Below are 13,900 nucleotides of genomic sequence, written 5' to 3' on the forward strand. Positions count from 1 at the left end.
TGCTTCATAGTGCTTTACTATGCACTATGAAGCGGTTTACAATGCACTTAACAATATGGATCTTCATTTTACTGACCTTGGAAGGATGGAAGTCCGAATCACCCTTGAGCTGGTAAGGATCAAACTGCTTGCTGCATTCTAACTTCTGCACCACCATGGCTCAGCCTGTCTGTCTGTCTCTGTCTGTCTATCCCATCCTTTCATCCATCCATCTTTATCTAATCATCTACCCACCTATCCACCCAATCCACGATCTAACTAACTTTTATATCTCTTGTCAGTCTGTTAGCAGTTGTGGCTATTCAAGAATGAAATGAAAACCTTGTTTTGTTTCTTTCCATTTTTATTCTTATTTCCATTGAAACTGCTAGTTATTCCTTGGGGCAGCATGAAAAAAAATCACAGAGACACTCAAGATGCAGTAAATTGACAAAGTTTGGAAAATCTGATTCTATACGATACTTAGAAAAACTTTTCCCCTAAATAAATGCACCACCACATCCGGAATATGATGAAACAAAAGGAACATTTTGTTCCATTTTTATTAGTATTGAGCACTGAACATCCAAAAGTGTTAACTGTTTGTAAATAATGGTTCCACATACAACTTGTAAATAGCATTTACAATGAAACATATTAGGGATCTACAACATAGTTTCTGGCTGCGTTCACACAAAAGATTTAATATGGTGAATTCATCCATTTTCTCAGCTCAGCTAATAATTCTCAAGAATCTTTAATCTCACCAGGTGGATTTCCATACTTCAAATCTAGGAGAATTCCTCTAAATTCATGTTCAGCAAATTTAAGCAGGTGTCAACACAGCCACTTTCTATAACGTTGAAACGTGTTGTGTGAATGCAGCCAAAATGTGTTTCTTACTGACAAATGAGGAAAATGTACAAGAAAAAAAGACTAAAAAAGAGAGAGAGGTCAAAACTGTTAACAGCATAGATTTGTTATGGCTATTTAGTTAATTTCAAGTATTTCCCAGCGGAATGGAACGCAAACGGCAGTGTGTGTGTGTGTGTGGGCTTTGGTTGTGCAGTTGTCGAAAGGGAGGAGTTGTTGTGTCTTCTCTGCTCAAAGGTGGAGGAAAGATGCTGGTATCTCAAAACCACCACATACAGATTAAAATTCTTACAGTTTGGGGAGCACAACTGCTGACTGGAACAGTTACTGTTAAAAAATCTTTTTTTTTTTGGCATTATTATAGATTAATCTTTCAGTAATTTGCTTTTTTTTAATACTGCAGGCATATATAAGAAGAGTCTTAAAACCAACATTGGTTCTGTCTTCTGACGTATGTCGTTTTCCCATGCATTGGGTATAAAACTCTTTTAACAGCTAAAGATTCAGGATAATAGAATGCAGGGATTTAATTATGTGGTGCATATTGTTATATTTTATTAGCTGCCCATCTCACAGTTGAAGGCGACTCCGAACATATCGATCTAGACACAGCCAACAATTACAGATTATATATAATATATATATATATATATTTTACCCTGCCATCCCAGTCTAAACAAACACAATGCTGATTTATACATACTTCCTTAAACAAAAGGATCCTGATTTTTTTTTTTTAATTATTCACTTAATTCCACCAACATGTCCTTTTCTTCAAGACTTTTTGTGAAGGACATCATCCAATAACCGATGAAGAAAAAGAAAGGAGGGAAGTTGGATCAGGTCAAGATAGCATTGCCTTCACTATAAGTTGTGTTGTTGTTTTTTTTAAATACTGTCACTACGTTGATCTCCAAGTTGTCTCTCTTCAATCCTAGAATCCTGATCAGCCCGGCAAACTAAATTACAGAATTGGGGTTTTGGCCCCTCACGGAATGTACCTATGGACCACCTATTTTGAACAGTTCTGTTTTTTGTCCATAAACGTAGGCTTGTTTTTAATTATGATTTTCATCCAGGACCAATCTAGGCAAAGCTGAATTATTCTTTTGAAAACAAGACCTCACAGCAGATGCTTGTTTTTCAAACCTGACAACAAAAACAGAGTTTCTAGAGTAATTTTTAATAAAATTCTCCACTGCTACATCTTCATTTTGGGATGAGTAGGAATGAAAGAGACCTGTTTCTGCCCATCGCAGAGTTGTAAACATAGATTTTTCTTAGTTCCATTGGAAGAAAGTATTTTTCCTTCAAAAAATAATTCTTATTTATCTGAACCTTCTTATTCTCCCTTGGGATGAGCTCTGGATAGATTTGTAGCAACAGACGAGATTTGTCTTCTTGAGGCCACTTAGCTTCTTATCGTACCTGAGGTGTTTAACGAATCTCACGATGGCAACTTGATGGTCTACAAGTCAGTGGAACCTTCTGAAAACTACCAAATGGGTCTCAGGACTGACACTTCATGTTATGTACATGAAACACATGAAACTGTGGACTCCATAAAGACATCTTAAAGACCTCCTGCTGCGACTGATCGAGGCTTGCAACCATTTTCCATTTCTGAGGTCTTCACATCCTGGTGAGCGTCAATGACACCAATCTGGAGGACTAACTGTGCAATATACAAATTCATGGAGTGAAAATGGAGACCTGTGTTTTGGCAGTGGATAAAATAACATTAAGGCTGTTTTCCCCCCAACGTGGAATAATAGGGTTGGAAAGGACTGTTGAGGTCTTTTAGTCCAACCTCCTGCCTAGCCCTAAGGTCCATAATTCCCAGTTGACATAAACTTAATGCTTCTGGAGGACTTCAGTGCAGAAGGACTTTAGTGGTCTTACTGATGTTAGGAGCAGGTTTATGGAGGTTGAATAAACAGAAATTAAGTCTCTCTTGGCTGATCTCAAGAGCCAAGCAGGATCAGACTTCATTATGGAGGACTTAAAACGGGAGCTGTAAAACCACTCAGAGATGTAGATCTAGACAAGGAGACACAAAACGTTCTGGAAGAAAACAGTAGCAAATGAATTATACTCAAGAAATCTATTTCCAGATCAGTATGATCATCGGACTGTGACAGCTTGAAGAGGTGTGGACTTCAACTCCCAGAATTCCCCAGCCAGGGTGAGGAATTCTGGGAGTTGAAGTCCACCAGCCTTCACATTGCTAAGGTTCAGAAATACAGGCCTAAACATCAACACTCTTTGTAGGGAAAGTGTAAGAACTCCCCCTTTATTTGAATGAAGGAGGTATCTGAATTGCTTGCACGTATCTTCTTGCACTCTGTCCAGGACACCTTCCTTACTCTTTCCATCCCTGTTTCTGAAGCTCAGCAACTTTTAACACACGTGGACTTCAAGTTCTACAACTCTCCAGCCACGATGAGTGGACTTCAACACCCAGAATTCCCCAGCTGCGGACATCCCGGCTTTGAAGCCCACACATCTCCAAGCTACCAAGGTTGAGGAATGCTGCTCTTCGTGCCCGCATGAAGCCATCAAGAGGAAACCTTGATTTCATTTAGACCTCGGTTACTACGAGTCATGATATTCATGTCAGCCACAGAGGAGAATGTACATTTTACTTCATCCTGAGGAGCAGTCAAGGACAAGTGAATATTGGTCTCAAGGATCACAGCTCTTCTTGGGCTACATATGGCATTTATAAAGCCATACGGAAGAATGAAATGGGCAGGCATTTAGAGAAGCACCCTATCTCCATACAAGATAACTCGCCCAAGCCCTGGCCATCTTATTTTAGTGCTAACCTTTCTCTACAAAGATTCAATGAAGACGTTTTCTATTGTTCTCTTGCTGGCTGGAGAATTCTGGGAGTTGAAGTCTTCTCACCTTCAAGGTTGAGAAAAACTGCGACTAAATTCATTTTCCTCACACTGCAACCTTTGACAGGGGGCAATCCTTCAGGAAACATCCTGCCTCTCTCCTGGAACTCATTTCTCAGGGTAGTTGCGTAGGAGGAAAAATAAAATAAAAATAAAATGCCGCTCATCCCCAAAAGCATGATGTAGCTGAAGCCAACCCCAGAAAATGACTCCCATTTTCTTAGGAGAAAACCAAATTTGCTTTCCAGAAGCCATTCTCCAGGGAACCCCACTGCCAAAGTTGCAGGTTAATGTTATCTCTAGTCACACTTACGTAAGTTTTCAATTTTAAAATCTATCCTTCAACGGATACGGCCCGCGGTTTAGAAATACAACATTTTTGGGAACATCTCCAGATTTTGCTGTCCCTCCAAGGACCTGGAAATTAATTCAGTTTGGGATTATTTGAGCCCTCAAAAGAAATATTCCATCCACCAGGAAGAGACGTTATGGTTCAGTCCCACAATTGCTTAGCATGGGAGGAAAATCCCAACAGAGAGGTCTACGGCAGGCCACCATCTACACGTGATGGGGTCTTTTTCGTGAACAACAGATGTCATTTATTTAAACCACATCCCCCTCTTACCACAATCACAGGGCAGGAGAGACAGGAGAAAAGTGGTAAAAAAAGATTTTTAAAAAACCCTCCAATGCACCCTTTCTCCAGCCCAACTTCAAAAGAAAAGACTCATCATCTAAATTATTTGGCAATAAGTTGGGAGAAGCAATCCTGTTCTCGATAGGAAGCAAAGGTCAAAATAACAAAGAGGGAGGACTCTAGTTTGTTAATGTTTTTTTTTTTTTTTAAAAAGGCAGCTTGTCAGAAGGAAGAAATGGAAAACTCGGACAAGCAAAGAGGACAAGAAGAGATAAAGAAGGATAACGCGGTAAATGCCACCTGTTTCAAAAGGGGGATTATACCTGAGATTCCCCAACCGTCAAGGCAGGTTGAGAAATTGGGCTTTTGGGCCAAAGTTTTATCGACAGGAATTTAATTCTGTTTCTTCTGTTCTCCGGAGCCTCTAGTCAAAGGACCCATCTTGCCATCCAGCATCTGGTTTGAATCTTCCCTGGAAGAGCAACGCTAAACCTCAAGGGTGGATCTGTGTCACGCGGACTTCTAGCACAAAGATTCTGCTTTGCCCAGAAAATGAAAGATGGGATCGACCAAGTAAGGGACTGAGAAAAGGCCTCTGGTGGACGACCGGTTGGTGTCTCACTTCAGCCTTCTTCTCGTCAGCAAAGAAGAGACCCACCACCACCTCCCAATGCAAAGGACCCTTTGACCTGTTCCTCCTTCCTAAATCCATACGGAGTTTTTCCCGTCTTTGCCGTTGACACTACCCTTCTCCGAACTGGTTTTGGGCTTGGCCCCATGCTTCTCTTGCGCGATGTTGGTCCGGTTCTGCTCTGCCATGGATCCACTGGAGCCCGGGCTGCTGGTTCTGGAGGGCTGGCTGTGCCCCTGAGTGCCGTTGTAGCTCTGGAACGCGATGTCCAGCTGTTCCTGAGCCACCCGTAAGTGTTTATGGAGGGTCGACAGATCGGGGGGGATGTTATCATCGGGGCTGGTGCACTGCTGCTCCTGGACCACGTTGGCCAAGTTCTGCTCGTGAGCCATCAGGCTGTTGGGGACCTTGGCCGGTTTGTCTGACTTGACCACCAAGTTGTACTCGGGCGGGCAGGAGATGTTCTTGAGGTAGGCGGCGTAATTGTACGGTGGCTGCCGGAAGTTGTGGATCTTCCGCTCGCGAATGGCGTCCCGGATGGTACCGATGCCCAAATGGCACATCTCCGCCAGGTTGAGCAAGAGACAAAGGCAGCTGACCACGTACATCACCAGGAGGAAGATGGTCTTCTCTGTGGGCCTGGACACAAAGCAGTCGACGTTGTGGGGGCAAGGATCGCGGGTGCAAAGATAGTAGGGCCGGACCTCAAAACCGTAGAGCATGTATTGACCTATCAGGAAGCATACTTCCAAGGAGGCCCTGGTGAGAAGCTGGAAGACGTAGATCTTCATCAGCCCTTCTTCTTGGATATGCCTCCGGCCATCGTGCTTCTGCCCCTTCTTCTTCTCCTCTTCCTTGGTCTTCTCCTTCTCTTCATTCTCCACCATCTCCTCGGAGATCATAGGCTCTTCTTCGGCACCCAAGGAGTCCTCCAGGTGGTGGGACGCCTGCCAGTTGAGGACGAACTGCTTCTTCTTCTTTTTGAAGCTCCGGAATCTCTTCTTCTCTTCCTCCGAGGACCTGGCGATCCGGTGGATGGCGTAGCCCAAGTAGATGACGGACGGGGTAGATATCATGATGATCTGGAAGACCCAGAAGCGGACGTGAGAAAGCGGGGCAAAGGCATCGTAGCAGACATTGTCGCAGCCCGGCTGTTTGGTGTTACAGGTGAACTTGCTCTGCTCGTCTGAGTAGATGGACTCGCCACCCACAGCTGTCAGGACAATGCGGAAAACAATGAGGACAGTCAACCAGATCTTCCCCACAAAAGTGGAGTGGTTGTGAATTTCTTCCAGCAGGCGGGTGAGGAAACTCCAGCTCATGTTGGTCATAGGGGCTGATCATTTACGGCCTGTAAGACAAAAACAGGGAGATGGGAATATACGAATTCGTTCGTTCCTTCATTCACTGAATCATTCATTCATTCATTCATTCATTCATTCATTCTGTGCAGTCGTTGGTGGTCTCTGAGTTGGTTGTTTTGTTGAAGACGTTTCATGACCCAACTAGGTAACATCATCAATGTTAAAAGGGAGGGGGAGTTGCAGGGAGGAGGAGGAGGAGGAGGAATGTGAGGTCCTTGATGCTCCCTGAGCTTGATGGTGTTCTTGCAGATGTTTCATGACCCAACTAGGTAACATCATCAGTGCGAGAAAGGAGTGGGGTTTGCTCTACTTATATACAATGTAAGCTTCCCCTCTTCCGCCCTCCCTTTCCCTTCCTCTCCTGTCCCTCCCCATTTCTTCTTTTTCTCTCCCCTCATTCCTTCCATTCCTCCTTTCCTCCCACTTCCTTCTTTTTCTCTTTCCTCACTCCTTCCATTCCTCCTCCTTTCTTTTTCTTCCCCTCCCTCTTCCCCCTATGAGCAAAGATCCTTGAGTCCCATACATAGTGTGTCCCAAATATATCCCCCTGTTGCTACTTAAATCACAGTCCGGTGCCAGATTAAAGTTAATGACAACTCAATTCTTTGCTGTGATCAATGGCTTTTTTGCAGGATCCAAACTGGTCGTTCACTGGGATCAGAGGTTTTGTCTTCCGAGTTTTCAGACTCGTGCTGGAGCCCATCCCGAGGGAACTTCTCTCACCTTTGGGTTGTTCTATGCATAATATTTATGTGGCGCCTGGTTGTATGTGGCTTTTCAGTTGCTGATTGGGCAGCTATTAAGTCGTTGGCTGTTATTTCCTTGGGCTACCAAGTCCCCAGCTGCTCGGAACAAGGACATACATTCATTTTCACAACTACTAAGATTGTTGGCTGAGCAGGTACAAAAACAGCCAGGGAAGTTATTGAAGTCTGGGAAACGGCCCCTCGTCAGTCAAAAGGAATGCGGATTTATCCCCAGCTTATCAGGGCTTGGCAGCACAAGGAAAGAACAGCCAACGACTTAACAGCCAGCCATCAACACCCCAATCAACAACTAAAAAGCCACACAGAACCAGGCACCATATAAAAGCACACCGTCCGCTAAAGAGAAATTATCTCAGGATGGACTTCATGGCAAGTCCGAAAGCTTGCAAGACTAAAGCTCTGCTCCCAGTGACCAACCCAGATTGGATCCTCCAACATTATCCTGGGACACATATATTTCCCTTCAATAGTTTTGTTTTTAAAGCTAAAGGTTCCTCCTCACACATATGTGCTAGTCGTTCCTGACTCTAGGGGGCAGTGCTCATTTCCGTTTCAATGCCGAAGAGCCAGCGCTGTCCAAAGACGTCTCCGTGGCCATGTGGCCGGCATAACTAAACGCCCAATGCGCATAGAACGCTGTTACCTTCTCACCAAAGGTGGTTCCTATTTTTCTACAGTGCTTTCGAACTGCTGGGTTGGCAGAAGCTGGGACAAGTAACGGGAGCTCACTCCATTACACGGCGGGATTTGAACCGCCGAACTTCCTAATCAACAAGCTCAGCGTCTTAGCCACTGAGCCACCGCGCCCAGTTATGCCAACAGGTGGCAGCATTTCATTAGCTGTGACTTTGGAAAGCTAAGCAAAGTGGGACCTGGTTGGAATATGGATGGGAGACCAGCAGGTTGATGAACAGTGAAGGGGAAGGCTGGAAAAAAACATTCCGGAATCTTGTGTACCTCCACGGATTGAGTGGAGGGCCTGAGATATGCTGTTTGATTCACCACTGGAGTCATTCACTTACTCAGTACAAGTAGCCCTCAACGTACAGTTTATTCATTTAGCAATTGTTCAGTTATAAAAGCTCTGAAAAAGGGAGCTACAAATGGCACTCGCGCTTATGTCCGTCAGACAGCGTCCCCAAGGTCACATGATCAAAATTTTGGGCACTGGCAACGGGCATTTATTTATGACAGTTGTGGTGTCGTTGGCAAAAGTTATCACCATTTGCGAATTTCTCAGGCAGTTTTCCGGCAAGCAAAGTCCATGGGGGCTTCTGCATTTGTTTAATGACCATGTGAATCACTTAATAATTGTGGCAAAAAGGTCGATGAAATCAGGCACGACTCACTTAACAACTCACTGCCTTTCTTAGTTGCTCTGCCCCAATTGCAGTCATAAGCTGCTGTATTTACACCACCTACAATAACGCCCACCATCGGTTTATACGTTGCTTCCCTTAATAACAAATAAAAAGCAGTTTACAACAACAATGCAAACGGCGTGTCAAAAAGACGCACACTTCAACACAATACCCGCTAAACTAAGCAGGCAAATGGACGGAGAGACAAAGCAGCAGGCATCGCCACCAGATGGATTCGTAACTGGCTGACCAACCGCCCTCAACGTGTAGTCCTCAATGGAACTGCATCTACATGGAGGGAGGTATGCAGTGGGGTACCCCAAGGCTCTGTTTTGGGCCCAGGACTCTCCAACATCTTCATCAATGATTTGGATGAGGGAATAAATGGGGAACTCATCAAATTTGCAGATGACACCAAGCTGGCAGGAATAGCCAACACTCCAGAAGATAGGCTTAAGATACAGAAGGATCTTGACAAACTTGAACATTGGGCACTATCTAATAAAATGAAATTCAATGGTGAAAAGAGTAAGGTTCTACATTTAGGCAACAAAAACGAAATGCACAGGTACAGTATAGGTGGTACCTTCCTCAATAGTAGTAACTGTGAGAAGGGATCTTGGAGTCCTAGTGGACAAGCATTTAAATAGGAGCCAGCCGTGTGCAGCAGCTGCCAAAAAAGCCAACACAGTTCTAGGCTGCATCAACAGAGGGATAGAATCAAGATCACGTGAAGGGTTAATACCAATTTACAAGGCCTTGGTAAGGCCACACTTGGAGTATTTGCATCCAGTTTTGGTCACCACGATGTAGAAAAGATGCTGAGACTCTAGAAAGAAGAAGAGCAAGAAAATGCAAAGAAGAGTTATCTCCCTTCTGTCTTTCTCTTTCCTTACTTATAGGATCACAGGGCTGGGATCTTGAAGGGACCTTGGAGGTCATCTATTCCAACCCCCTGCTCAAGCAGTTCATCTTGAACAAACAAATATCCAGTCAATTCCAGAAGGAAGACTGTTCCATTGCTGAATTCTTCTCCCTAACTTCTTTCCCCGAAGTAAAAAAAAAAAAATCTGCTTTTCTCCCTGGATGTCTCCCTCATCTGCACATAGTACAGGCAGTCCTCCACTTACAACAGTTCATTTAGTGACTGCTCGAAGTTATAATGACACTGAAAAAAGTGGCCGGTTTTCACACTTATGACTGTTACAGCGTCCTCAAGATCACGAGATCAAAATTGGGACACTTGGTAACTGACTCATATTTATGACGGTTGCTGTGTTCCTGAGGGGGGGTGTCATATGAGCCCCTTTGGCGACTTTCTGGCAAGCAAAGTCAATGGGGGAGGAAGAGTCACTTAGCAACTTTGTTTCTAACTTAACAATTGTGGTGATTCACTTAACAACTTTGGGAAGAAAGGGTCTAAAATGGGGCAAACCTCACTTAACAACTGCCTTGTTTAGCAACAGGAATTCCAGGTTCAATTGTGGTTGTAAGTCGAGGACTACCTGTAGCTGAGATGGAACTGTTAGGAAACATCCTTTAGTAGACTCTTTCACGTCAACTACCTATAGGAAAAAGCTCTGTTACTCCAAAATGGATTAATTACTGCTTGAAAATCTTTTTAAAAGTTTTAATAGATTGCTCGAGAATAATATGCAAATGGTTAAATGGAGTGCTTTTTTAAAATTTAAATTGTTTGCTCTGGAATGCTTTTTTAACAGGTAGTGTCTTTAAAAAAATAAGATTTGCTCCAGAAATATTCTTAATTGATAGATGATTTTTTTTTTATTTGGTTGATTCTCCCAGAATTATTTTTAATTGATAAATGAGGTCTTCTTAATAAAAAAAAAGTTAATTTTTTGCTTCAGAACAATTCTTAATTGGGAGATGGAATCGTTTTTTAATTAATAGATTCCTCCAGAACTATTCTTAAAAGATAAATGAGGTGTTTTTAATTTTTAAAAAATCGTTTGCTCCTGGACTATTTTAAATTGATAACATGGAGTCTTTTTAATGTTTTAATTCATTGCTGTAAAATGACTTTTAATGGATAGATTTTTTTTTTAAAAAGTTTTAATTCATTGCTCTAGAATTTTTTTGATCGATGCTGGGACTCTTCCATTTGGAAATATCCAGAAAAGGAACTATATATGTGTATATATAACACACACACGCACACACACACGCACACATCTCGAATGATAGAAAGAAAAGGATGCAAGAATCATGCTAGAAAATAAAATATTTCCAGGGCATGCATTTTCTCTATCTTTCTTCAAGCAGCTTCATTCTGGATCTACCACAAGAGAAAAACTCAGAAGTCTTTTAAGAAAGCAGGAAGACTTTCACATTAGCAAAAAGAAAAAAGAAAAATATTGCAATATGTTCAGAGCAGTGCCTGGGAACTGTTTTTCACAGACTCAATGCAATGCAATTCACCAATTCTTTATAATGTTATCAATATGACAGTTTTTTAAACCATAAGACTTCGTTTTTTGTTTTTTTTTGAACCCTTTTTAAAACCACAATATTTTGCTTTTTGGGGGGAGAAGTTATTTTGAACCCACCTATTCCATTACACCCTGTGCTCTGTGAAAGTTGAGTTTTAGAGTCTAACGAAATTATAAGAATTGCAGGACTGTTGTTGTTTTTTAACAGCTTGTTCTTAATTCCTCTTAAAATGATACCAGGAGACGGAAGGGAGAATCAAATCAATATGAACCGGGTACTCACAGAGAAATGATGCTTCAGCAGACGTTACTTCAAGGAGAAAAACCTGCATGGAAAATGTGCCTCCCCATCAAAAAATTAAAAATACACAATGCTTTGCAAAAAAAAAAAAAACCCAACCCAAATCCTCTTCTGCCAGTTTGGAAGGCAAACTTTCAGGCAAACTTTTAAACGCATCTTGTTCGACTCCGCCTTTCTGACAGCAAGACCACCCTTCTCCCCCTCCCCACCTTTCTCCAAATAGTCAAAGGCATCAATTCAGAACAGTCTCCAAATCACAGCATTTCCAAGAGGGATTTGCTCAGTGTGTCAATCAAAAGAGAAGAGGAGGGAGGGAGGGAGAGGGAGAAAAAGAAGGTGGCTAGCTTTAAGACTTAATTGATTTTGCTGAAAATGGGAAAGAGAAAGGGAGGCGAGGGAAGGAAAGGAGAAAGGAAAGGGGAAAGAAAAAGAAAGATGAAAGAAAAGAAGGAAGGAAAAAGAAAGAAAGCAAGGGAAGAAAGAAAAGATGAACAAGACTGAGGGAGGAAAGGAAGGGGGGGAAAGAAAGAAAAAGAAGAAAAAAGATGAACAAGACGGAAGAAAGGAAGAAAAGATAAAAAAGATAAAAAAGAAAGAAGGAAAAAGATGAACAAGATTGAAGGAAGAAAGGAAGGAAAGAAAAAGAAAAAGAAAGAGAAAAAATTTAAAAAAATCCAAACCCTCTTTCTTAAGCTCTCTTTAAAATCCCTCTGGTTAACTTTCTGCTTTTTGATTCCCTTCCACTAAGCTCAAAAATTAAGCCTGCCAGTCTGGGTCCTGGTAACGGATTCGAAGGACGGAAGGCATGACTAATGAGAACCATATGTAGAGCATGTGTGGAAACCTTTATGGAGAAAAGGAAATACCGAAAAACGGGACAGGGGTTCAAACAAAGCCAAAACTTTGGTCCAGAGGAAATCCCACCGTGCATTTGGTGATGGATGTACCTTGTGTTCAGCAGATCAAGAGAAGAAGAAGAAAAAAAAAAAAGACTTGAAACTGACCGGAGCAGGATGTCTGGAATTCTGCATGGTAACAAAGGCGCGCGCGCACACACACACACACACACACACACACACACACACAAATCTATCTGTCCTTCTGCAAACAAAAGACAAAGGGATTCCTTCAAGATTTGGCTCTGCTTCCTTTGGAATGAATTTAGAAGTTGCATTTTTTTGGGTGGTTCGAAAGGAGGGGGGGGGGAGAACTCCTTTGAGAACAGGGGAAGCCTGCCAAATGATAAGAGGCAGATTGGGACCCTGCGTCGTGTGTAAAATGAATACAAAAATGGGGGGAAAAGATGTTGCAAACCACGTCAGCGAGCGCAGCCACTTTGCTGGAGTTAAGGAATTACGGGGTTATTAAAAAATGACCTTACTCAAGCCACGATTCAGCTGTTGGAAGAGCTGTTTTAAGGTGCAGGCTCATTAAAGCAGCTGCCTCTCCCCCCCCCCCCCCCCCCCGGCACCCAGTAAGTCTTACCTGACAGTGAGAACAATTCATCAGTGGAAGGACTTCCCTCCATAGGTTGTGGGTGCTCCATCACTGGAGATTTTTAAGAAGAGACTGGACAGCCAACTGTCTGAAGTGGTAAGAGGGTGGTCTGCTTGAGCAGGGGGTTGGACTAGATGACCTCCAAGGTCCCTCCCAGCTCCAGGATTCTATGATTCAACCAACCTCTTAGATGTGCTTTTCTCCCTCCATAGTTGGTACCAGATTATCAACACATTCTGTAGGTGACTTTGTTGTATGTACCTGGGCGACTTTGGGTCAATCACCAGGAGATGGTGAGTTCTAGTCTCATTAGACCCAAAATGCAACTGGAAGACTTTGGCCCAGTCCTTCTCTCTCAATCTTGTAGGGTTATTGCTATGTGCAAAATAGCACATAGGGAAAAAAAGAGTACAGGTAGTCCTCAATTTATGACCACGATCGAGCCCCAAATTTATGTTGTTAAGCGAGAAACTTGTTAAGTGAGCCTTGCTCCACTTTATGATTTTTCTCGCCACGTTCATTAAGTGAACATGGTTGTTAAGTGAATCTGTCTTCCCCCTTGACTTTGCCCGTCAGAAAGTCACAAAAGAGGATCATGTGACCCCCCAGGACACTACAACCGTCATAAATGTGAATCAGTTGTCAAGTGTCAAATGCAAATCATGTGACCAGGGGGAATGAGGCCACGGTCACAAGTGTGAAAAATGGTCTTAAGTACGGTAACTTTTTTCAGTGCCGTTGCAAATTCAAACGGTCACTAAGCGAACTGCTGTAAGTCGAGGACTACCTGTAATAGGTATGCTGGCCACCTCAAGTTATTTATAAAAAAATGATAAAGGGGCAAACAATAAATGAAATAAAAACAAATAAATCAGAGAAACTCTATGAGTTGCTAACCAAGCACCAAATTAGGCCAACCTGCAATGAAGAATAATTTGTGTTACAAATAGTCCTCCACCTCCGACCATTTGTTTAGTTACTGTTTGAAGTTGCAACAAAAAGTGACTTATTACCATTTTTCACATTTATGACTGTTGCAGCATTTCCAAAACCACGTGATCAAAATTCAGATGCCTGGCAACTGACTCATATTTATGACGGTCACAGTATCCCGAGATCACAAGATCCCCTTTTGTG

General features: G+C 42.7%; 1 protein-coding gene across 5 annotated transcripts in view; it reads right to left on the reverse strand.

Moving 5' to 3' along the window:
• Positions 1–507: 507 nt before the first annotated feature.
• GJC2 (gap junction protein gamma 2) overlaps positions 508–13,900 on the reverse strand; it is a 66,328-nt gene continuing 52,935 nt past the window's right edge. For 2 of the 5 annotated variants that reach the window (XR_014176842.1, XR_014176843.1), the window contains exons 2-3: positions 3,313–6,374; positions 508–3,275 (exon numbers count right to left, since the gene is read on the reverse strand). Coding sequence is in view for 1 of the 5 variants with exons in the window: in XM_081971712.1 (XP_081827838.1) it covers positions 5,095–6,354 (1,260 nt within the window). In the remaining 4 variants the exon portion in view is untranslated. Of the gene's footprint in view, positions 6,375–11,248; positions 11,398–13,900 lie in introns of those variants that run through there. The other 3 variants (XR_014176844.1, XR_014176841.1, XM_081971712.1) reach the window with 3 other exon arrangements.

Source organism: Natrix helvetica (assembly GCF_964273705.1).
Source record: "Natrix helvetica genome assembly, chromosome: Z".
Lineage (NCBI taxonomy): Eukaryota > Metazoa > Chordata > Lepidosauria > Squamata > Natricidae > Natrix > Natrix helvetica.